This window comes from Trachurus japonicus, chromosome 7 (assembly GCF_045865225.1).
Source record: "Trachurus japonicus isolate A0001 chromosome 7, Traja_1.0".
NCBI classification, from domain to species: Eukaryota; Metazoa; Chordata; class Actinopteri; order Carangiformes; family Carangidae; genus Trachurus; species Trachurus japonicus.
In genome coordinates this window covers 28,892,919-28,915,869 of record NC_140913.1, presented here as the reverse complement: position 1 = coordinate 28,915,869, position 22,951 = coordinate 28,892,919, and the positions used below count along the sequence as shown (strand labels likewise).

The 22,951-nt window shown below is 43.7% G+C and overlaps 1 protein-coding gene across 7 annotated transcripts in view; it reads right to left on the bottom strand.

Annotated features, from left to right (window-relative positions):
* magi3a (membrane associated guanylate kinase, WW and PDZ domain containing 3a) overlaps positions 1 to 22,951 on the bottom strand; it is a 141,602-nt gene that overhangs the window by 40,467 nt on the left and 78,184 nt on the right. For all 7 annotated transcript variants that reach the window (XM_085782722.1, XM_085782715.1, XM_085782716.1 and 4 more), the window contains exons 2-3: positions 13,577 to 13,693; positions 5,692 to 5,811 (exon numbers count right to left, since the gene is read on the bottom strand). In XM_085782722.1, coding sequence (XP_085638848.1) covers positions 5,692 to 5,811; positions 13,577 to 13,693 — 237 coding nt within the window. The remainder of the gene's footprint in view (positions 1 to 5,691; positions 5,812 to 13,576; positions 13,694 to 22,951) is intronic.

Genomic DNA, 22,951 nt, shown 5'->3' with positions numbered 1-22,951 from the left:
ATCCTTAACATCAGAAAACATCAATTTCACAACACAAGAAAAACAGAAATGAGCTGCAAGAAGCACAAAAAAGGCAGTGAAAATGTTGCCAGTGCTTTTAACTTCAAAAGTCACAAAACACTGAACAACATGTCACTTCCTCGTTTCCCCTAGAAACAGTGATTTCAGGGATTTGTGCATATTTTCAGTGCATGAAAGAAAATGAATTTGCTTGTGGTTTTTTTTGTTTGTTTGCATGTATTTCCTTCAGGGCCACCGTACCTCTGACCTACAGTACTGTGCAAAAAGTTTAAAGCACTGTAAGTAAAGTGAAGATACTTTCATGAATAGCCTTTATTTATGGATTTACTTCATCCAAGGTTTAGTCTACAACCACACTTTGTCTTTAAAACAGTCCCAGTTCTCCTTGACACACTTCCACACAGTTTTTTTTTCCAGATTTCTGACTGGCAGGTTGTTGAAGTATCTTGGAGAACTTGCCATAGTTCTTCTGTGGATTGAGGCCGTCTCATAGAGGTTCCCCAACTCAATTTTGACCTGGCTGGCAAGGCAATTTTATTTGTATAGCCCATTTTCACCAACAGTTTGTCTCAAAGGGCTTTAAACAGCATCATAACAACATCCTCTGCCCTTAGACCCTCACATCGACTGAGGAAAAACTCCATAGAAAACCCTCTAACAGGGAAAAATTGGAGAAACCTCAGGGTGAGCAACAGAGGGAAAAAATAACCAGTTCAGAGCCTGAAAAGTCAGATGTCAACAGACCCAAAAATTTGTTGATTATCCTCCATCATCAGTGGGCGTCATATTCTACAGTAGGTTGTGAAAATGAGCAGGAAGTACGAGAAAAAGGCAGCGACTGACAACACAAAGGAGAAGAGCAGAAGTCCTTTCAGTGCTGAAGAAACAAAATGCTTGGTGGTGATTTGAGCTTGTACAGAACCGTGTCTGTCTAAAAGTGATATGAGTGTCTTCTGTCTCTTCATGTAGTCCCAGACTGACTCCAGGCTGTTGAGATCAGGACTCTGTGGGGGTGGGGGGGCTCTGCCATCTGTTGCAGGACTTCTTGTGAATTGAAATAGTTGTTTTTGACACTGGCTGTAATTTCTGGACCACTGTCATAGTAAATGTGGGACCGATCAGAGGGCTCTCGGACGGTGCTGCATAATGAAGAAGAATCTAAATATCTTTTTCATTATGAGTAATATTATTATTATTATTATTGTTATTATTAAATATCTGAAGTGCCTAAAAAACTTTCCAGAGTCCTGTATGTCACCACCTGAAACCACAGATTCTGTCATGAAGTTTCTCATGCTGTGCATCTTTCCAGCCTGTTGCAGTTCAAGCTGAAACTACCAAAAAAAAAAACTTGGAGAAAAAGTCTGACATATCGTTACTGACGTTGAATTGGAGCAAGGAAAGAGAAGAAAGCCTGTTCTGTTTTGCACAGAGATTCTCTGACATATGGAAAACAGAGTGTATAAATCTCCAGCATAAATTGGGGGAGCAATAAGACATCAAAGTTAACACAACGCTGCGTGTCTGATGGAATCTGTGTATCATCCACCGTGCTGACTTTTACTTCCAACACCTGCCTCTGTTGAATTTCACTTGTCCATTTCGGCTCCCTGTCTCCACCATGAATGATTCATACTTCTGGTTTTTTTTTTTCGCTTTCTCCCTCTGCCACCCGTCCACAGTGCGGGGTAGAAAATTGGATATGCCCTAATTCACATACATGTGCACACACTGGCACACAAGCAAATCTACTGCTTGAGAGTTTCAGCACAGCCAAGGTAACAAGTATTACTCACACCCTGACACTTTCATCTTTCTGTAAAACAAAAACTGGCAAACCAATCTCTGTGTTTTTCTTTTCTTCTTTCTTTTTTTTCTTTCTTAACTTCGACATCCACATCCACTCCGACGGGGGGTTAACTCAACTTTGCTGCTGTGAAACCTACTTGGGATTCAGGCGGAAAGAGCTGCAAACGCATTGGATTAATGCTGAGGGGTGATTTCATGAACACGCCAAATTTTCCCCTCTTTTTATGCTTGGTTAAGTAGTTTCATAATACTGGCCTTTCTGAAATTACTTTCTATTATTGGTGAGCGATACGACAACCAATCTGTGGGACGCTCATTGTCTCAGATATTGGCTCCAGTGCAGCAGCAGCAGCAGCAGCAGCAGCAGCAGCAGCAGCAGCAGCAGCAGCAGCAGCAGCAGCAGCAGCAGCAGCAGCAGCGGGAGACAGAGAAGGAGAGGGAGAGAGAGAAGGTGTCACCCCTGGTTACAGATTAACCGTGGCTACATGGAGCTCCCGTTGTTCACAGGTCTGCAGGATTAGTCACAGCGATGAACCTGGTCTCACAGGACGACATCTCCATCCCACCAGCAGCATCAGCATCAGCAGCATATCGAGTACGGCCTCATGAGACGAAGCCAAGCGTGTCACAAGAAGAAGAGGAGGAGAAGGAGGAGGAGGAGGAGGAGGAGGAGGAAGGGAGATGAATAATGACAGACTGCAATGAAACAGTAGACAGAGAAGGAGTGTGGTTTTTCCCTGCGCTTTTGACTCAGATGCAGAGTTCACTTTGGTTCGGTTCGGTTCGAAGGGAAGGTCTGTTTGCAGCCAGGCGGCATGGAAACAACAATAACACAATAAAACACAACAGGGGGGATATCATACCAGCAGTGACACAATAAAATAAAGAGTCTGTGTGATATTAAGTTGTAACACCAACCACCACAGCTATATCTCATTGCCTCCTTACCCCACCACAACGCTTGGACTCACATCCTCCCTTTAAAGAGGAACTAAGCAGGCTTATTCCCGTGGCTATGCTACATCTTTACCTGAACTAACCAGCTCCAGAGTCCTAGTGCTGGTTATATCAATGACTTGTAACTTATTCCAGGGAGAATGGAGGCTCTCTGCCTTCCACCTAGCGTCTCTTGGCTGAAAACCAACCTTGTAAGATCAGAGCCTCCGACCCGGTATCCCAGCTCTCGTCTCTGCGGCGACGCCACACAAACGTAACGCGCCCCGTAACCCGTGATCTCTTGTTTATGACAGTTAAAGGGACAACGAGGAGTTTCTATTTGGTTATTTAAAAGCCGACCAGCGCTTCCTTACTTTCGGTTTCGTGGCGAGTCATGAGAATAACGCAACCGAATCGCCGTTTATGGTCGGAACTACAACGGTATGTGATCGTCTTCGAACCTCTGACTTAAATTCTTGATGAATGAAAACATGAGTCCGTCTTGCGCCGGTCAAAGAATTTCACGGTGCGCAAGGAGGCTCATAAATATAGTGTGAAAACGCTTCGCTTTTCCAAAACTCCTCGTTGTCCCTTTAAAGGACAATTCTGGACAAATTCAACCTGGAGATATAGTAGTTCAGTCTGTCCCCGCATTGCCACGTGACGATGAATGGGAGCGGACAAATCTCACGCTGTACATCCCTTTTTTTCCCGCCAGCTTTGTTAAAAACAAATGCATGTGGCCAGACTGAGGGTTAGCAACACAGAGGAACAGTGACCAAGTTGCATAGTTCCTCTTTAAAACACAAGTTAGTGCACACACGGCCCTTTTCTGTGTGAATGGACCCTGGAGGCTCATTTTACAATCTGCAGTTTGAACGCTGCAGCAATCAGTGACGAACTCACCACGGGGCAATCACTCATTAAATGTCTCTCTCCTTTCCTTCACTGCATTCATGTGTGTGTGTACAGTATGTATGTGTGTGTGTGTGTGTGTGTGTGTGTGTGTGTGCGTGTTTATCTTTGGAGACTCGCAGGTCGAAAGTCTGCGCATTAATAATTAACTTTCAGAGGGTTTCTGAACCCGTGCCTTTCGATATACACTCGGCCGTGTCGCGGTGAGCAGGTGAGGGCAGAGCAGATCCATTATTCATCCCAGTGACTGGTTCACAGGCTCAAAGGGGGGAGGAGGAGGGGGAGGAGGGGGAGGAGGGGAGGTTTAGATTTTGCAGTGCTGGTCTGGACTCCCAGGGGCTGGATGCAGGATGTGGGACAGAGGGCGACCAGCGGGAGAGAGAGAGAGCTGCTACTTCACCGACATGTTTTTTCGACAAACTTCTGTTTCTTTTTTCGGGAACAGAAATTTCCCTCGGGGATAAATTATCTCCGGCGCTTTCACATTTACAGTGACAGTTCGATGACACGCGGCCAACGTGTCGGCTTCACCTGGTGACCTGATGGTGCACAGCTCAGCAAAAATCACAGCCAGGACCGAAGCAGAAGTGGAACGGAGAGGGATTCGCTACGTCCCCCTGAGTCCACCTGTACTCTAACTTCATCTTCTGTTTATTTCTGGCCACTCCTCGTATTCTGAAAATGTAGTTTTCCACTTATTTACCTTGATCACATCAAATCCTCATTGATTTTGTTCAAGCTGATGAACTCTGTCAGCAACAAAACCAACCGACCACAGGATTTCGTGACAGCAGGTAACTGTTTGTGTGTGTGTTTTTTTTAAAGGCAACTTTCAAAATTGTGTTATAAACCCATCTGATCTCTGTATAAACAGGGGCGTGCAGCTACAGCCTATCTCATTCGGTAACTACGGCAACGCATAAGTGCATCAACACGGGTGCAAAGGTTTAACGGATAAGTCAGGAAAGTGAAAAGCAGCTGTGTTTACGTCTCAACTCTTGTGTGTTCGGCAGTTCCTCATTAAAACAAGACAGAAACACAGGGATCAAACAGGAGCTGTGCTCCTGATTAATATGGCAAGACTGTCTCCTTCTTCTTTTTTTCCTCCATGTTCATCACATCAAGGTCGAGGTCAAGTTGCAGTCTTGACTAAACAGGCTCATTATTCTCAGAGTTTTCTTTGGTGAGACAATAACAGCACATAAAAGCACAGCAAAGAGTTCCATATGTAGAGATGATGATGAGGATGATGATGGATGAGGATGCAGGGTGACAGCTATCAACACTGCCCGGTACATGAGTTCCCTTTTAAAGGGGAACTATGCAAGTCTGGTTGCTTTTTCTCTGTTTTGGTCACTTTTTTCTCTACAGACAGTTTGGGTGCATATTTCCAACACTGTCATAAAAACTCACAGCAAACTGTCCTCACTGTCCCGCCCAGCCATGTGCATTAGTTTTCAACAAAGCTGGTGACACAAACCGTACAAACAAAGATGGCGACATTCTTGGTGTATGTGTGTATGTAAGACCCTTGCTGTATGTATATATACAGTAAAAGAAGAATTTTATTTAATAGCGATTAAACACTTATACAAATATATTCATGGGTAGTATATTCAGATTTTGCCAATAAACCTTGCCAATTTTTACACACTGGACCTTTAAGGTAAATGATGTAAACATGAAGTCCTGTTGACTTCATGTTTACTGTTCTTGGTTTGTTCAAAAAAGAAAAAAGCCACTGTGGTGTGTTTTCTGTTTTTCGTTTCCTTCTGGGCCACATGAACCGAAATCCAGATGTGTGAGTATGACCTCAAATCAAACCACAAACTAATTGAAAAACCAAAGGACTCGCAACACGAGCAACTGGGATCCAACACAATGATAAAACATTAGCATGTTGTAGATGTTAAGATCTGAGTTGAGCGTTACAGTAACATCCACAGGGAAAGTCATTCAAGGTCTTTACACTTCCAGTTCCAGTGAGTGTTGTGTTGTTTTGGGACATACCATCATACGTGCCGCTCTCCAGCAGCAGTCCACTTTCCTCCAGCTCGCGAAACTCCCCCACGCTGATGAAATTGTAGTCCACGCCGGGAACTTCCCCCTCTCTGGGCTGCCGAGTGGTACCTGCCAAAAATGACACAGTTTAAGACGGAGGGAAACATCCAGACAAGTGGAACATGCTATTCACCGACAGTGGGGGGGATTTGTAAGTGATACCGTCTCCAACATGCCCACGGGGGATGTGACTCAAGTCCAAATACAGCACTCGAGGGAGAATCTGTATCTACATCATGAATAGTCAACAGGGCCAAGAGCACCAAGCTACGAATTTATTAGTCAAATATGAAACGGAGGGAAAAGCAGCAGCAGAGCCGTCAGAATACAGAGGAAGTGTAACTGATGATAATGATAACGAACAGGCTTTTAATTGCACACTCAGTGTCCAACCACTGCACTTTAATTCCTTAAGGATGCAATTAAACACAAAATCAGTTCAATAAATAAAGAGAAGAGCAGGTTTTAGAAATCCATCTTCACTGTTGACCCTCTTGTACATTTGTTGAATAATCCTTTGCCATGTATTCATTTAGTTATTCCACCCCAGACTCTCACACAACCTCTGTTTACATGGCAACATAACAGAGTGTAACTAGATGTATAGTGTTGACTTCAGCTTAACATAGCTGAATTAAAGACATGTTTTATAACAGACTCTTTTCAGCAACCTCCTCCTATTTGCCAGAAACCAGATAATTTTTGTTTGTGCACTCCTGAAATTAACTTTTGTCCCCAGAGCAACATCACTGTCAAAAGTCCTTTCCAATAACATTACAAATTATAGCCAAACCACTTGTTTCCAGCACTGGGGAAAGATTTGTTCAGGTTCATATAAAAGAAAAAAAAACAAAAAACAGCCTAAACTCTCCAAGGTTATGGAGTAAAAGTAACTGGCATGTTTTACAGTGTATTGTCTCCTTAGCCAGGGGTTTTGGTCAAGGTCAAGTTTCTCTATGTTTGAGGAACAATTGCAAAAGAAGCAAAACTGTTCGAATTTCCTGTCCCTGAAATTTAAACACAACACATGCACATCGACAAAACACAAGCACATTCACAGAAATTGTGCTGCAGGTCGCACAAACGACAATGGCAGCATTTCCAGGAGACACGTGAACCAAGTGGGGACACACATTTAAAAAACCCTAAACAACAGTCAGGTTCATCACTCTGTTGTTGTCTGTGCATATTTGCATCCTTGCTCTGCATATCTGCAGGACGGATATTGTCAAGACGTTTTCTAAATTTGCTTGTGAGCCTTTTCTGCATGTGCTTTCATAAGTTGTGGTGAGTTGACCACTCAGGGCCACCATACTTTCACCTCACACTCACTTCTTGCAACATCTTTTGTGTTTTTTCTGCCACAGCTCCGAGAGTGGCGGCTCTGCACTTTGCAAAGTTGCATCCATTAAATAATAATCTGCCTTAACTACTGCAACTAGTTAAAAAAAAAAAAAAGTGTCATGTTTCTGCTCGTCTGACACTCTTATCTGCGAAACATTAAAAACAGATTGTTATGAAAACGATTTCACGTTCGCCAACATGTCGACTCTGCTTAGTGTCATCTTAGATGTAATCAGAGCTCATACAGTACCTCAGCTGAACTGCTCTGCGATCTGGATGTGCTGCAGGCACAAGGAGGGGAGGAAGATGGAGGAGGGAAGAGGGGAGAGGGAAGAGGAGGAGGGGTGGTGGTGGTGGGGGGTGGGGGGGGTTTAATAGGGAACCCATCCCATTCTTCATTTTCTTTCTGTGTCAACATCCATCCTGACTGCAAGATGAGCCATCACATCTGAAAACAGCTTAGTCTGTTGCCGAGGCCATTTTTTATTCTGTCAAACGGAGCAATCAGGAAGCGGCCGAGGCCACAAGAAGGATGGAAATATGAGCTTGTTCCAACAGGGGGGGAATGTGGTTATTTCACCTTTATAGTAGTTCATTCTGCCGGCGCCTCGCCTGACGACCCGCTCTCAAACGAGCTCGATCGCTTTTCTCTCACCTCGACAGTTTTTAATTCTCATCACACCACTGTGCGACTTTGTAACTGTTGTTTCATCATTTAAAGTCTGCCGTAGAATAAGTGCGACAAGAGGTGACAAGACGAAGAGGTCACCACTTAATAAAGGGGAGAGGAAGAAACAAGGACCGTAGCTGTGTCTGTGATGTGTGTGTGATTAGAGGAAGCTACAGTGCACAGAGAAAGAGAGAGAGAGAGACTGCTAAGACTATTGAAACTAGAAATCTAAGTGTTACCAGACAAGGAGTGTGTCGGGATAAGGAGCTTTGAGGAAGAGACGAAGGAAATTTGCTGCCAATTCTCGCTGGAGAGAGAACACACTGTTTATGTGTGTGGTTCCTCACAAGCTTTTTCTTTGAAGAGATGAAACGGGCACATGAATACGATATAAGACGAAAGCTGCAAAACAAAGCAAAGTGGGAAGAAATAACAGTAGCTACCAGGTCTATAGGGTGCACTGTGTGAGTCTGGGTGTTAACTAGACTGCACCATCATCATCACTGTATGAAACAGATACGAACTGCAGCCGAACAACAGAGAAATAAAATAATAAAGAAAAAAAAGAATAGTAAAATGACACTGACAGATATCTGGCAGTGGTGTCGTGTTGAATGTCTGATGAATGTGCAGTAAATCAGAGCACAAGTCTGGAAGAAGAAGGAGCACCGACGTCGACCTTCACTGTCACTAACTGTGGTAAACACACGTCAGGACTCTTCACACAGGCTGCATTAAAATTCTGACGTTAACAGAGACGAGAGACATGAGCCTGACATCAACACGTCTAATGCACAGACTGATAGAAAAGAAATAAATAAATAAAAACTTTGACAACTGTCTGTGTCCCACCACGTCCCCGTTTCATCTTAATTTCATCACTGTCTTACAAACGCCCTTTACTCACTGTCAGCAGCTCCTCCCGAGAAAAGAAATTAAAGCTACAGACCTGAGTTATTGCCTTCAAATATATTACATTCAGCAGTGTTATCTGGTGCATGATTATGGCTGCGGCCCACGTTGTGTTGCAGTACATGTGAGTGTGATGATGCATGTCATCATGTTATTCGATTACTATGAATTCACTTAGTATGTGTGCTGATTTTCTGCTTTCAGATAAGATGAGATAAGCCTTTATAAATCATCACATTTCCACATTATGTAAAACACTAACATGAAAAAATTGCTTTATAATAAATAAATCAAATAACAGGCAAGGCATATGAAAAGCACTATGCAACATCTGTACAAGCCAATAATGAGACAGTCGTACAGTCTTTGATGAACATGAATTTTAACTGATACTGTCTGTAACATATATAATTCAAGTTTTTTTTTTGTTCCACAATAATAAACCTGTTTCCAGGGATAAAACCTCATTTGACTGTAATAACAGTAACATGACTGATCCTACACTGCTCTGAAAAATCCTTTCCACCGTATTGTATGATACTGCCCACATGGCTACATGTTCATATGTCTGATATAAAAAGGACGTTCAAGGACAAAACAATGGAACCTGAGAAAACAGTATATCACAATGTACATAAAAGAGGAAAGAGAGAGAAAAAATCTGTTCAATTTACCATGTTTGACCTTGTAGCAGCCCGATTTATCTCCTGAGGCGCTCCGGTCTGTATTTATGTAATTTATAGGAAACTGTAGATAAATACGGTCTTTATACCAAATAGATAAAACAAGTCATCTGATGTAGGGCGGTCGATATAATTTACTTTCATGTTCTCATTTCTCCCCCAGTGCAAAGCTGCAGTCCGACTTTTGTCTCAGTGGCTTAAAAAACTTAAAAGGAGCTCTCCTCAATCTTCTCAAAAGAGAGATAGAAGACCTGAGGCTTTTTTTTTTAACATTTCCACTTTATATTTCCTCAATTTTTTTTTATCTTGCAATGAGACTCATGGAGCTGATTGCTGTGCCGTGACGGATATTAATGCCCGGGGAAGGAGAAAGGTAGTTGGCAGTGAGGTTGAAGGAGCGGGGGGGTGATGGTGGTGTGGTGGTGGTGGTTGGGATTTAGCCAAGCTTCAAGGATTTCGCGGTGCCCTGGACCCCTGGCACTGTCTTGAGCTCCTGTCATCTTTTGTGGGCGGCGGGAGTGACACTTAATGAAGCCTCCCAGTGTGTGAGTGTGAGTGTGTGTGTGTGGTGGAGAGAGGAAGTCATGCTTCTTTCGCTCTAAGATGCCACTCGGGCTGCTGTAATGAGCGGCGGCCGCGTCACGCTGCAGCGACTATTTAGGCTCCCGGCGGGGTCACTGTGGCTCAGTGTGCGGCGATAAGCCACTGGCACGGGTCTGGGCAAGCTGAGTGGACGGTGGACATATGCTGAGCTCACTGAAGCCAGACCACAACATATTGCATGGGATTCACATGGCACAGGATTTCTTATTCCTCCATGATGACTCGCTTAAGTGCACTCAAATGTGCAGAAATACTGTAGGTGGCAGCCTGTGGATTGTGATGCATTCAAGGTCCCTCCCTTTCTGTAATACTTTTCCACTGAAGTGTTGATCCATTAAGAAGATATTTGTGTTATTTTTAAGAACCTTAAAGGTAGAGTCTGGAGGTTTTTGCTCAAAAATAAACACTAGGCTTATACAAATAAAATCCGTCTTAATCATCACCTATGGGCTTCTAGTCCTGTGTGGTGGTGCCTGTGTCTGCAGCGCTCCCTCCCCCTGTCTGTGTTTTGGTCTTTTGCTTTGTTTTGTTGTACACAGGGCTGGAGAGTGAGAGAGTGTGTGTTTGCTCTCCAGCCAATGACAGAGCTCAGGTGAAGCTCTGTGGAGCAGAGTAGGAGTCCCGGATGCTAGCAAGTGGTAGCGGCGGATGCTATCTGCCACCGCTAACACCCGCTAGCTCAACACTAACTTCTGCTAGCGGTGGTGACAGGTATCGGCCCACCGCTCCAGCGCTTCATGCAGACTGTATTTCCTTTCCTTTGCGGTCCTGTCAACTGCTGCTGCTGCTGTCTGGGGCAGGAGGCTACACAGTTGAGCCCGAGAGGAGGGGCCGAGTTTACAAACTGCAATGAACAAACCTCCAGGCTCAACCTTTAAATCGTCTGAATGTAGTTTTATATCGCTATGTCAGCCAATGAGAAAAGAGGATCTTAACCTCTCATCTGATTGGCTGACTGCTCTCTGAGTGATCCAATATATTCGGCAAAACATTCAGAAACACCAAGGTTGGGTTTGGTTGCTTTGTTGTGACATCACAAGGTCACAGAGAGTCCTGACGGCTCATTTTAAGGCTCAGTTTCTGATAGAGGCTGTGTGCACTTCCCTGTGGACTGAGGCTTTAATACTTCCACAGTATTACTATAGAACCAGGACCTGCCCTGTAATAAAAAAATACATGGAAATCTCACTTTACACCAGGTACCTTTAACCAGCCAATGACTGATATGTTGTTGGTTTTAACTCTATATAGCCTATTCTATACTGTAATTAAGTGGCTATGCAGCACTCAGGCCTCACTTTCAATGGCAGCTTCATTCAACATGATGATGATGATCATGTAATTATCTCCAATTAATTATTAAAGCCTTATTTTATTTTAAAATAACAACAACAACAACAACAACAACAAGAAAACAGGTTTTAAAAGACTTTCCCTCCACGCAAAATGTCAGACATAAGAGCTTTTCAAACACTGAGCTTTATATAATAAACGACGTCTTGAGCAGTGGCTAATGGAATAAAACAAATTTTAAAAAATCAGCTGTACAGCCTAGAGAATCGCAGCTGTTCTTTCATTTACGCCTGTTGGCCTTGATGTTCATTTTAAAATCACTGGGGTATAAAAACTAAATTGTTTTGTCCTGGTTATTTATTCATGTACTTTAAAAGAAACAGTGTAGACGACTCATAAGAGGAAGAAAGAAAGACTCGAGTGTTGCAAGCAGAAAGACTAAAAAAACAGCTTGAGTAAAAGCAGAAAAACGGAGAAATCCATGTCCGTCTTAATTCAATACTTCTTATATTCAGTCTCAAAACTTATTTCTGCTAAATTAAACATAAAAACAGAGAAAACGCCTAATTGCCCTCACTTCCAACGCAGATTTCCTTTGTACAAGCCCTGGGGCCTCATTTATCAAAGAGCGTGTAAAAGTCCTCTTAAATTTTCAGTACGACGGAAAGGCAAAATGTGCGTACGACCAAAAAATATACACTCTTTTCAGATCTATCAAACTCCGCGTACACACGGCTGCACGGTATTTCCCTTGATAGATCACACCGGACCTGAGAAAAGCGTGGATGAGAACACGCCTCATACCCAGCCCCCTAAACAGCCCCACGCAACCATATGTGGTCAATGCAAATCAGTTACGTGCATATTAAGTAGCCATGTGCACTCTGGAAACGTGTGGAATGACGTCAGTGGAAGACGGTGAAGACAACAGACGGACGGAGAGCGGAGAAAGAAGCGGAATTTCTCTGAAAGCGAGATACAGGTAACACGGCAATATCAGTCAGAAACATCATCTTGCATTGAAAGGCTACAATAAAAACAAAAAAACCTCCCAAATCTAAATGAAACAGAACAGAAAGAAGAAGAATCATATTTATTCTGCCCCTTATTTTAGATTATGTCATAATAATTTAAAGCAGGGTTTCCACTGCCAGTCAGTACTTTGCACCCCTTTCCACTAACCCCCAACTTCCGTTCACTGGAAGATTTGATTTTCATTTGTGCATGGCTATATATTAAAAAAAAAAAAAAAAAAAAAACATTGAAGTCCACCAGTCTGTGACTTTTCCTAAAATGATGTTGGGCAGCACCCATTTTTGTTAAATACAATAAATATTATTCACACAAAAAATATCGATCATGTTTTCTCATTTGCTTTGATTTGCTCCGACATTATTGGGCTTGCTGCTTGCTTGTGTGTGTCCAGTCTGGCTACGTAACACACGCACGTCGCAGTAATTATTTTCCAGACTGGACAGACGGGTTGTGGAAGAGGTGTAGCCTACATGCAAGGGAAAAATATCAATATGATATCAAAAGAAAACGAAATTCGTTTTATAAAGCCAGTATTTAGGAGCAAACTAGTGTAAATGCACAGGGGAAAAATCAGAGTCGCTGTGCTTTTCATGTAAAGTGCCGACGTCAACACGTGTGCGGTGGTGGTGGTGGTGGTGGGGGGGGGGGGGGGTCATGATCACCACCACTTGCTACTTCAAACAGTGTCCGCGCTCCTCTCTCCCTCGCATACTGCAGTTCTCTGACTCTGCAGCGGCGTCGCCAATTCCTCTTGTTCTTCAAAAAGCGTGTAAATGCCGGTACGCCATGGTCGGACTGGTCGTAAATTTTTGCACTTACTCCCGACAAGTTTTGGTTTGATAGATCCCAAATTAGGCGGAGAAAAGTGCGTACGCACAAAATGGGGGAAAGAGCGTGTAAAAAAGCGTGTATCCACAATGATAAATGAGGCCCCTGGAGTTTTAAAGCATATTTCACTGTCAGCCTGACATATCAAAGTCTGCTCAGGTTTTCTTAGGACATCAGAGTCACATTAAGCAGAAGAACTGGTGCTTTTACTAATTATTTCGAGATTATGAACAGAATAGAAAAGTCTAATCAGAAATTCATATTATCAGCTGAACTGAGGAGCAAAGGAGGGTTGGGGAGGATTTAAAAAATGAAAAAGGGGATGTTATAATAAATTCATGCAGGTAAAAAGAGGTATGGTGCAGGTAGTTGTACAGATGTGAGCAGACCAGGCTCCATCTGGAGGGGTCAGAGGTCAGCGAGCAGAACCTAAACAGACAGAGAGAGAGAGAGAGAGGCTACTCACAGGGAATGGTGCGGAGGTACAGGTTGTCCCTGATCACCTGCTGGAGCTTGTGGTCCAGGGAGCCCTTCTGAAACTGCAGACTGAGGTAGTGACGCAAATCAGTATTCAACACCTTACCTGGAGGAAAGAAGCAGAAGGAGGAGGAGAAATCTGGGTCAGCGCAACAATTAAATCACGTAGGAAGGAAGGCGCTTATTTACACAACACCCACGCTGACAACTGGAGTCTGAGACAATTAAAAAGATGTTCTTGAATTTAAATTCATAAAAACAAACAACCTGCAACCAAAGTCAACTGACCCACCAACAGCAAAACCAAATCAAAGGACTGTGTGTCTGTTGCTTATACCTGAGAAAGTGAGTGCTACAGTAAGTGGCGAGAGGCGGGGTGGTGAAGTTGTCAGACGTAATGAAACATTAATTGGGCTCTTTCATTAAAATCCAGATGTGCGCATGCATGACAAAGAGGAACACAAAAATTGGGGCAGTTGCTTCTCGGCGACATCAGCTGAAGGAAAGTGTTGGGGCTGCACTGTCGTCTTCAAGAGGAAGGGGACATTTACTATTCTCCTTGGAGCGACAGAGTGACAGAAGAAAAGAGATGGAGAGGAAGAAGAGGAGGAGGAAGGAACAGAGAGAAGTCCCTTGTGTTTGCTGTGGTAGGACTCTTCCTCTGTGCTGGACTCCAGCTGTGAGAAAGGGACACACGGCCGGATGGGCTCTGAACGTGACGTCAGTTTCACCGCAGGCGTCGCGAACCAGCGGCTTCTCCTCAGAGCTGCTCAGCAGGACGGACACGATTAACCTCGTACAGAAAGAGACTGAAAGAGAGCACTGAGGTCCGCCATCTACATAAAACATCACTCTGGACTTTGTCTGATGGTTGGGCTCAAGTCTCGGCGCTGAGGAGCTAAAAATGTGCTGTTGTTTGCCGTCAACGTCTGCCACAAGCTACAGTTTCCTTCCACATGTTTTCCCTCTTCCTGCTATGCATCGACTGGATCATGAAAGGAACAACCAACAATAAAAAGACTGCTGATTAGATGACACTACACAGTCACCAGCAGATGCAAGACAAATCCCAACTGCAGCATGAGTGGGACTCTAAATAAATGGACTGAAAACCAAAATTATGCACAAAAGCATGAGCCCAAATAACCATCAGAGGCCAGGCACTGGAAGAGGTTGAAAAATTCCCATAGCTGGGAAGCATATGAGCTGTGGATGGTGGGACAGAACAGGATGTAAAAACTAGAATAGGGAAAGCAAGAACAACCTTCAAAATCTCACTACCAACCGAGTTTAAAGGAATAGTTCACCAAAAAATGAAATTCTGTCATTAGTGACTCACCCTCATGTTGATTAATACTCCGGAGTAATTTTTTATTCCTCAAAGTAAAAATGCCCTAAATCAGCCTGTGAATATTCTCATTTGTCTAGGTAGTTATCTCAAAGAAATTTAAATCGAATGCAACTGGACTTGTTTACAGTATTTGTCTAGGAAGACGTTTCATCTCTCATCCAAGAGGCTTCATCCGTTCATGTTCGCATCTGACCTGTCTCAGCCTGGTCAGATGCGAACATGAACTGATGAAGCCCCTTGGAAAATGTCTTCCTAGACAAATAACCAAGTCCAGTTGCATTTGATTTAAATTTCCTTGAGATCTGGACTATATCCCTTCAGGACACTTGGATTGCAGTGGACGAGCCGTATGGAGGAAGATTACAAGGTTTTTGTGTAGTTTTATGGACGTTTTTGTGTCGGGCCCTATTAATCTCATATAAAGTTTTCGCTGGACTACGAACCGGCCTCCCGGGTCTCCAGGTGCACTTTGAAGAATAAAAAAACTACTCTGGAGTATTCATCAGCATGAGGGTGAGCCACTAATGACTGAATTTCATTTTTTGGTTAACTATTCCTTTAAGATCTTCAACTCCAGTGTTAAAACTATAGCTACTGCTGCTGGAGAACCACCACCAACATCACCTATACATTGATGATTTTCATCAACCACTGCCTAAGATGCATCCTCTGAATCTTTTGGCCAAATATAATTAACATCATCAACCTGTGGGAACAAACCAAACCAAAAACAACAGAAATAGCTACAGCTGTTAAGGAGAGAGTGGAGCTGGATTGGCCCACACACTGAGAAGAGACAAAACCACCATAACTAACCAGGCACTAGCATGATGGACCCCAGGTAAACTGGGCAGAGGAAGAGCACGGAGCAAGAGTTCAAGAAGAAGGGACTGATGTGGAAACAGCCAACAGACGACAAGTAAACAATTCATCAATGTCCTACATTCCCAAAGGAATACAAAGGCCTGAGTAAGTCAGATAATATGATTGACAGGTGGATGGAAACATATATACAGTCTCTGAGTCTGAGGTAAGCATTGAATCCCGTCCCTGCTTCTCCAGATTAGAAAATGTTGATAATTCAAAAAAAGTCTAGCAGGAGCCGGTGTGTGTGTCTATGTCTGAGTGTGAGTGATGTCAAACTCCAGCTGAGCTCTGTGTTAAACTCCAGCGAGGGGGAACATCAGTCAGTCAGATAACACACCTCTCGCAGCAGGACACCTGCAGAGACTGTAAATATATGATTTCTATTTTTTTTTTAATCCCCCCCTCCTATTGTGAGCGTGATTCTACGAGCTGTTGGCTAATCTGCTGATGAATATTTGATCACACCACACAGCTCACAGCCTGTGAGTCACACACTTCTAATTTTTGATCAAGTGCACACACTAAAAAAGTCACTGCAGACTCGCTTTGATTCCCAAATTAAATATTTTTTCAACACGAATCTGTGTGAATCTGCTGTCTGCCAATGTAAACACAATCCTTCTCTCTCACACACACACACACACACACACACACACACACACACATACATGCAAAAGATTCGCTCTCTCAAACTAGTGAAAGTGAATTAGAAATATTCATATTGCATAGTAACAAAGAGAAACATCCCAACTGTGAAAGTGATGAAAAATTTAAAACGTGTGAAGCGTCCTACGCATCCCACACTCCACACGAGTTCAGCTCTGTAACATGTGAGCGATATATATATATTTTAAGCAGGAAGTATCAGAGGATAAACTTGGCTGCAGGGGGAATGAAAAGCTATTGCCGGGGCCTAATTTAAAAATGTTGTAAATTAAATGAAGTTCTCTCTCTCGGCCCCGGAGGGGATAAAAGCGACGACCGCTGGGACTGTAGATCAGCCGCGAGATGTCAGCTGGTTAAGGAGGCGCTGATTCTCCTCCCTGCATTAACATCCATCAAAAAGTGGTGCTGAAAAATACTTTTGATTACCGCAAATGGAGTTTCTTGCTAACTGGTAGTTCAACGCTTCTCAATACTTTATGCTTTTTTTTCCCTCCACAGGAGAGAGGATGCATGAGTGATTTGGCAATTTCTGCTTTGCCATGCTGCTGCTGCTGCTTTACTTAAAGAGGAACTATGCAAGTCTGGTCGCTTTTCCTCTGTTTCGCTAACCCTCCTCCTGGCTGTGTGCATTTGTTTACAATGAAGCCAGGGAAAAATCAATACATGGAGCGGTGGATAACGTTATATAACATATACAATGTCACAATGTGTATATTTGTGTAGTCTTAACTGTCATAAATGGTTACGGAGTGCGTTTGTGTCGCGGTGCACAGAGACGAGAGCTGGGACAACAGTACACTGATGCTGTAAGGTTGGTTTTCAGCCGTGAGACGCCAGGTGGAAGGCAGAGAGCCTCCATTCTCACTCGTAATAAGTCACAAGTCAGGTAGTTAACTATCACAATTACTCCGCAGCTTTTTAATTAAGGTAAATATGTAGCATAGCCATGGGAGAAATGCTGCTTAGTTCCTCTTTAGTTGAAACAGTAAAGCAGTTGCCACACAGTGGTAGAGGTACAAGTGAAGTGGAGGCCCAGGCCAACAGAAGCAAGGCTCTGCATTATGTAACTTTTTTTTTTGTTACTGGCACAACAGTGAATGTGAGGAATTTATGTCAAGGGAAACAAGAAAAAAAAAGCTGGGTCTGGCTTCACATCACAACTTGAAAGCCACAGGCCTGCGGTCCACGTTCCCAGAAGCTGTGAGACATGAAAAACCTCCAATACGCACATACACATGCAGCATAACAATATGGTTCCCCCCTCCTCCTCCTCCTCCTACCGTGTCAGGACTGTGTTCCCATGTTGTTGGGGTGACTCTGACCTCTAACTACCTTCATACTTGGGAACGCCTCCCCCCTGATTCCCATTTTTCACACACTGCCTAAAGAGATCAGCTGGTTTGTGTATGAGGACAATGAACGGTACTAATTGTTACCACCAGATTCCCAGGATTCCTGCGGGGAAGGGGTAGATACTTCAATGGGTCAACAAAATCAATCTCTCTCTCATACACACACACACACACACACACACACACACATACACACACACACGCAAACACATGCAAATCACCTCCCCTGCCCATAGCAAACTCCCACTCAAGTGCTTCCAACAGGGCAGCCTTTGTGGCCCGCCTGTCAGGTTGTGTTAGCGCGCTACATCATATCTCTAGAGACGGAGAGAGAGAAAAGAGAAAAAAAAGAGAGAAAGAAAGAAAGAAGAGAGCGTGGGGTGGAGGGGGGGGACTCTCAGCTATCCCGCTAGGATACAAGGCAGCACATCACTGGTAGTACAGGCCCTGCATGCGGGGCACAATGGCCGCCTTTGTGCCTTGTCATCTGGCTATTAGACACTCTCATACAGAGGGAGGGTGGAGTGGTGGGGAGAGGAGGGGGGGTTCAAGGATGGAGAATCAGTAAAAACAGAGGGAGCGAGGAGGAGGAGGGGGGTTTGTTTGCAGAATGGAGTAATGATGATGCATGGGAATGCACGTGGAACAACCCCCCTCCCCTCCTCCTCTCTTCTCCTCTCCTCCTGCCCCTTTCATCATTATTCTATCACTCCATCTCTGACTCTCCCTCCCGACTCTTCGCCTCCTGAGCTGTGGAGATTCATCAGTCCTGGCAGATCCCCACAGGGCCACTCACACCTGTGTTGTCTGAGATCGCTGTCTGAGTAGCCATCTACCTTCCCTGCTACACCCCCCTCCCCACCCTCCACCACCACCACCACCCATCCCCTCTCCCTTTTTGCACAGCTAGCCACTTAACCTTTTGTTTTCTCTCATATCACAAGCCTCTGCTTTCAAGTGATGTGTGCAGCAACCTGTCACTGACGCCGCCGCCGTCGCCCTTATCTGCCTGCCTGCCTCCTGCCTCGCAGATCAGTGCAGATAAAGGCTAATAAAAACCAAACCGTTCGCTCCGTCTAAATCTGACATTAGTTTTCACTCTCACAACATATGGAGGATGAGAGGCCTTACTCAGATCAATAATAAAAGACCCTCAGAATAAAAAAAAGAAAAAAAAAAGAAACACTGTATGTGGGATGTAACACAAACACACAGTCCCATTGGACACTTACATTTTGGTATCTGCCATGGGAAACTGCTACTCTCAGCTCACCTTACCATCTGTCACTTTTCAGTAACTGATGTCAAAAACTGTGCTTTGTTAAAAAAAAAAAAAAAGTCTTTTCATTGAGAGACAAGTTGTTTTTGAGCCAAAAGAGCCGACAAGAGCCTCAGTTCTGCTGCTGCTGCGGCTACAAAACAACTGTGATAAAACATGAAAGTCCGCTGCACAAGAAAGTCTTTAAAATGCCCACAGTTATTTGGTTTTATGTATGAGCGTCAGATTCTTTTGGACAAATTGCAGCAAAAATGAGTGAAAAGAAATTCAGTGGTCTACAGTCATGTTGGCAGCTCAGTGCAGCTGCACCAACATGTGTTGAGCTAAATGCTAACACGTTCCCCTTTAGCAGGTTTAAAGATGTCACTGAAAACACCTGTGCAGATAGATTCTAGATATTGATTGCATCACATTGACTGTATGTTAAAGGGATAGTTCAACATTTTGACAAATTGGCCCATTGCCATAATCGCTATAGTTATAGCAGTAGGTTTGTTACCTTTATTTGTTGGTGCAAGCTATTTTTAGAACGGAGGAGCAGAGCAGTGAGCTGCTCAGAGCTATGCTACGGAGGCTAATGGAATTTCTTGGTTTCCCTCATCAAACTCATCAAATACACAATCCAACAACTCCAAAACGCTCTGGTGGACAAGTTGTGACCTGCACATTCACCACGCTATGAGATAATAATGGAATGTTATGAGACAGAGTTGTTTTAGAGGTAAATTCAGAGACTGCTTGCTGAAAAACTGTCCCTGAAGGCAACGTGCATCAGTGGTTTTGCATGAATTTGCCTGTAAAACAACTCTGTCTGGTAATGTTCCATTATTAGCGTGGTGAATGTGCAGGTCACAACTTGTCCACCAGAGCGTTTTGGAGTTGTTGGATTGTGTATTTGATGAGTTTGATGAGGGAAATCAAGAAATCCCATTAGCCTCAGTAGCATAGCTGTGAGCAGCTTGCAGCTTTCTGATATGGATTCTGCAAATATTAGCAGATAAATAAACAATCAACATGAGGATTAAAGCTGGAAAATACATTTTATGCGGTCTTTAATGTTTAGCAGCATGTTAGCATGCTAAGATCTGATGATCAGCACTAAATACAAAGCACAGCTGAGGTTGTTGATCTGATGAAGCCACGATCATAAAAGTGAAGCTATCACCAAACTTTACATCTCAAGCTTGTCAATGTGTGGATAAAATGTAATAGAACTCCATCCAATAGTTTAAGAGGCATTTCCCTCAGAGTAATAACAAACAAAAACCTGGAGAAAAGTCATGAAATCACCATAACTGGTTGGCTTCACCATGGAATCTGTGTTTAATGACAATCCAGTCAGTAGTTAATGAGGTATTTCACTGATGGAGCCACTCAGGGAATCACCACAGACATTTGGCTTCATCTTTTGGGGACCATAAATACTTATTAGTTTCATGGTGATCTATCAAATCGATGGGGTTTTGAGTTGCAACCAAAAGTTTTGCACCGACCCAACATGAGCATGTATGGAGCCAAGCCCCTCAGTCAGGAAAACACAGACCTGCTGAAACTTTGTGTCAGATAATCTCGAACACTAAATACTGAGCACTCAGCTGAAAACCACCAGAATCTATGCTGCTGCATGAGTTTGGCATGAGAACCAAAAGCAAAAGAAGAGACCTGCCTTCTCCTAAATCCCTGCAGCTCAGCTCATTTCTTGGCACAACAGCACATCCTCACTTTCGCCGAGGCCAAAACAATCGACTATCACCGCAGATATTTACCCGGGCCAGCCGGCAAACAAGCAGTTAAATAACAATGGGCTTTTTTTTTTGTCGTTGGATACAATGCTTTTCCTAAATGAGCGCGTGAGCAATGCAGAGATGTTACCAGCAGGGGTGTCAGTGGGCGTCTAATGAGGCAATTCTCTGACAGTAGAGCAGCTCTATGTAGAAGCCCCCACCATCTGCTAATTACCACCTTGTTAGGTTCATTTGGCAACTCAGGGCAACATTATGTCCTGCCTCACTCTGTATGACAGGCAGGGAGACGTGGGAATCGACAGCTTCATGAAATATCTGAGGGAAACCCACCTCCTTCGCTTTCTCTATCCAATGGCAAAAAGACCAATAAGGTCAATAGTTGTGGTAGAAGGAGCAGCAGATATGTGTTGGACTTCCTGAAAGTGATGGTGGTGGCGGTGGAGGTGCTGCATGCAACCTTCCCTTAAACACCTCCTCTTTGAAAACCAGGAGAGCTGTGGAGTGTATTTCCCATCTGAGACAAGCTCTGTTGCTCTTAGGACCGATCTTTAAGCCGAGAGCTGTAATTGGCCGGCGAAAAAGGGAGTGAGTCGGTCGGCGTGAAGTCAATTAGCGGCTGCCGAGCCCAAGAGATTAATTGCAGATGGATGAAGGCTTTGGGATAAAAAAAAAAATTTAAAAAAAAGTTACATGAAGGAAATCAATGTCCCAATCACCCCGCTCTTTTTTTCCCCCCTCCGTTCTTCAGGTTAGATACATCTCTCTTGAAATCCAATTAGTTGGACTCTATATCTCAACGTAAGGTCAGTCTGCACAAGTTGTGTGTTTCAGCGATAAAACGGCTAATGATCCGGCTGAAAGACTCTTCACAGGAGACCAGATCTTTTTCCACTTGTGTCGTTGCTTTATACTATATATATATATATATATCCATATATATATATAAACATCTTCGTCTCAAGTGATTTTAAACCATAAAAGTTTTCAACATCTGCTGAATTCATAAGCCGTAAGCGTGACATTACCATCAATAACACAGAAGAAGGATGAGGTGCTACAGAGAAGAAGTGACTCTTCATGAGGCTATTTTGAGCTCGCTGTCCCACAAAAACAATGGAGTCATCCCCACACTGCTGGCACAACAACACCTCTTTTTTAGTGTGTAATTGAAAGGAATGGTCTCGCTACACATTGCATGCAGGCTTAATGTTGTGGGCTTATTATAGTCAATGTGATAATCATCGGCGCGTTTGGCAACAGACGCAGATGGCGTCCCAAAGCACTCAGCATTCAGAGATACGTTCTTGGCTCCGGATGGCTTCGCCTGCTATTGTTGGCCGACTGTACTAAATATCCATTAGTTACATGTTGGAGATAAAAAAACTGGCTTAGTGAATTCTTGGCTCGTTTAATAGGACACACCTTTTCTGTTGATACATAGGAGTATGTGTGTTTACGGTATCACAACAGAGCAACCAAGCCGGTGTGTTTTGGTGGCGGGTTTAATAAATAAATGCACCGAGAGGCGAGCGGTGTGAAGGCACGTAACGAAAGCTTTCAAGTGATAAATGACCTTGAAATTGTCCTTTTTTTTAATCCTATTGTGGCTCAGAGGAAGGCAATTAACAAAAACGATGGAATGGAGGTGGGGTAACGGTGGTGGTGGTGGTTTTGGATTCTTTGCTGCAGGATGAAGGTGAAGCGACAGTCGCAGCAGCACAGCTCTGTTCCTGTGACTTGGAGCAGACTGACACATCATGACATTAACTTCTCCTTCACCCTGTGTCCATGTCCTGCTATCTGCCCTGCTGCAGTCTGCAGGGTCCTCTGCAGCTCAGTGGACACTCCCACCACCACCACCACCACCAAGGACAAAACACCACAGACTCTTCCTGTGGTATACAGCCACCAGCAGCAGGTTGTAACAAAGAGACAGTTGTAGGAGCATCACTTTCACCAACCAGGGACAGCACTGGAGTCAATTACACTTCCTCTCTTAACCTTGCATGTGAATCTGTGCAGGTTTTAAAGCCAAAATACCAATCTTCAAGTATGAAACTTGAAGCAAAGCGCTATTTTGGCAATGCGTTACTGTAATTTGATT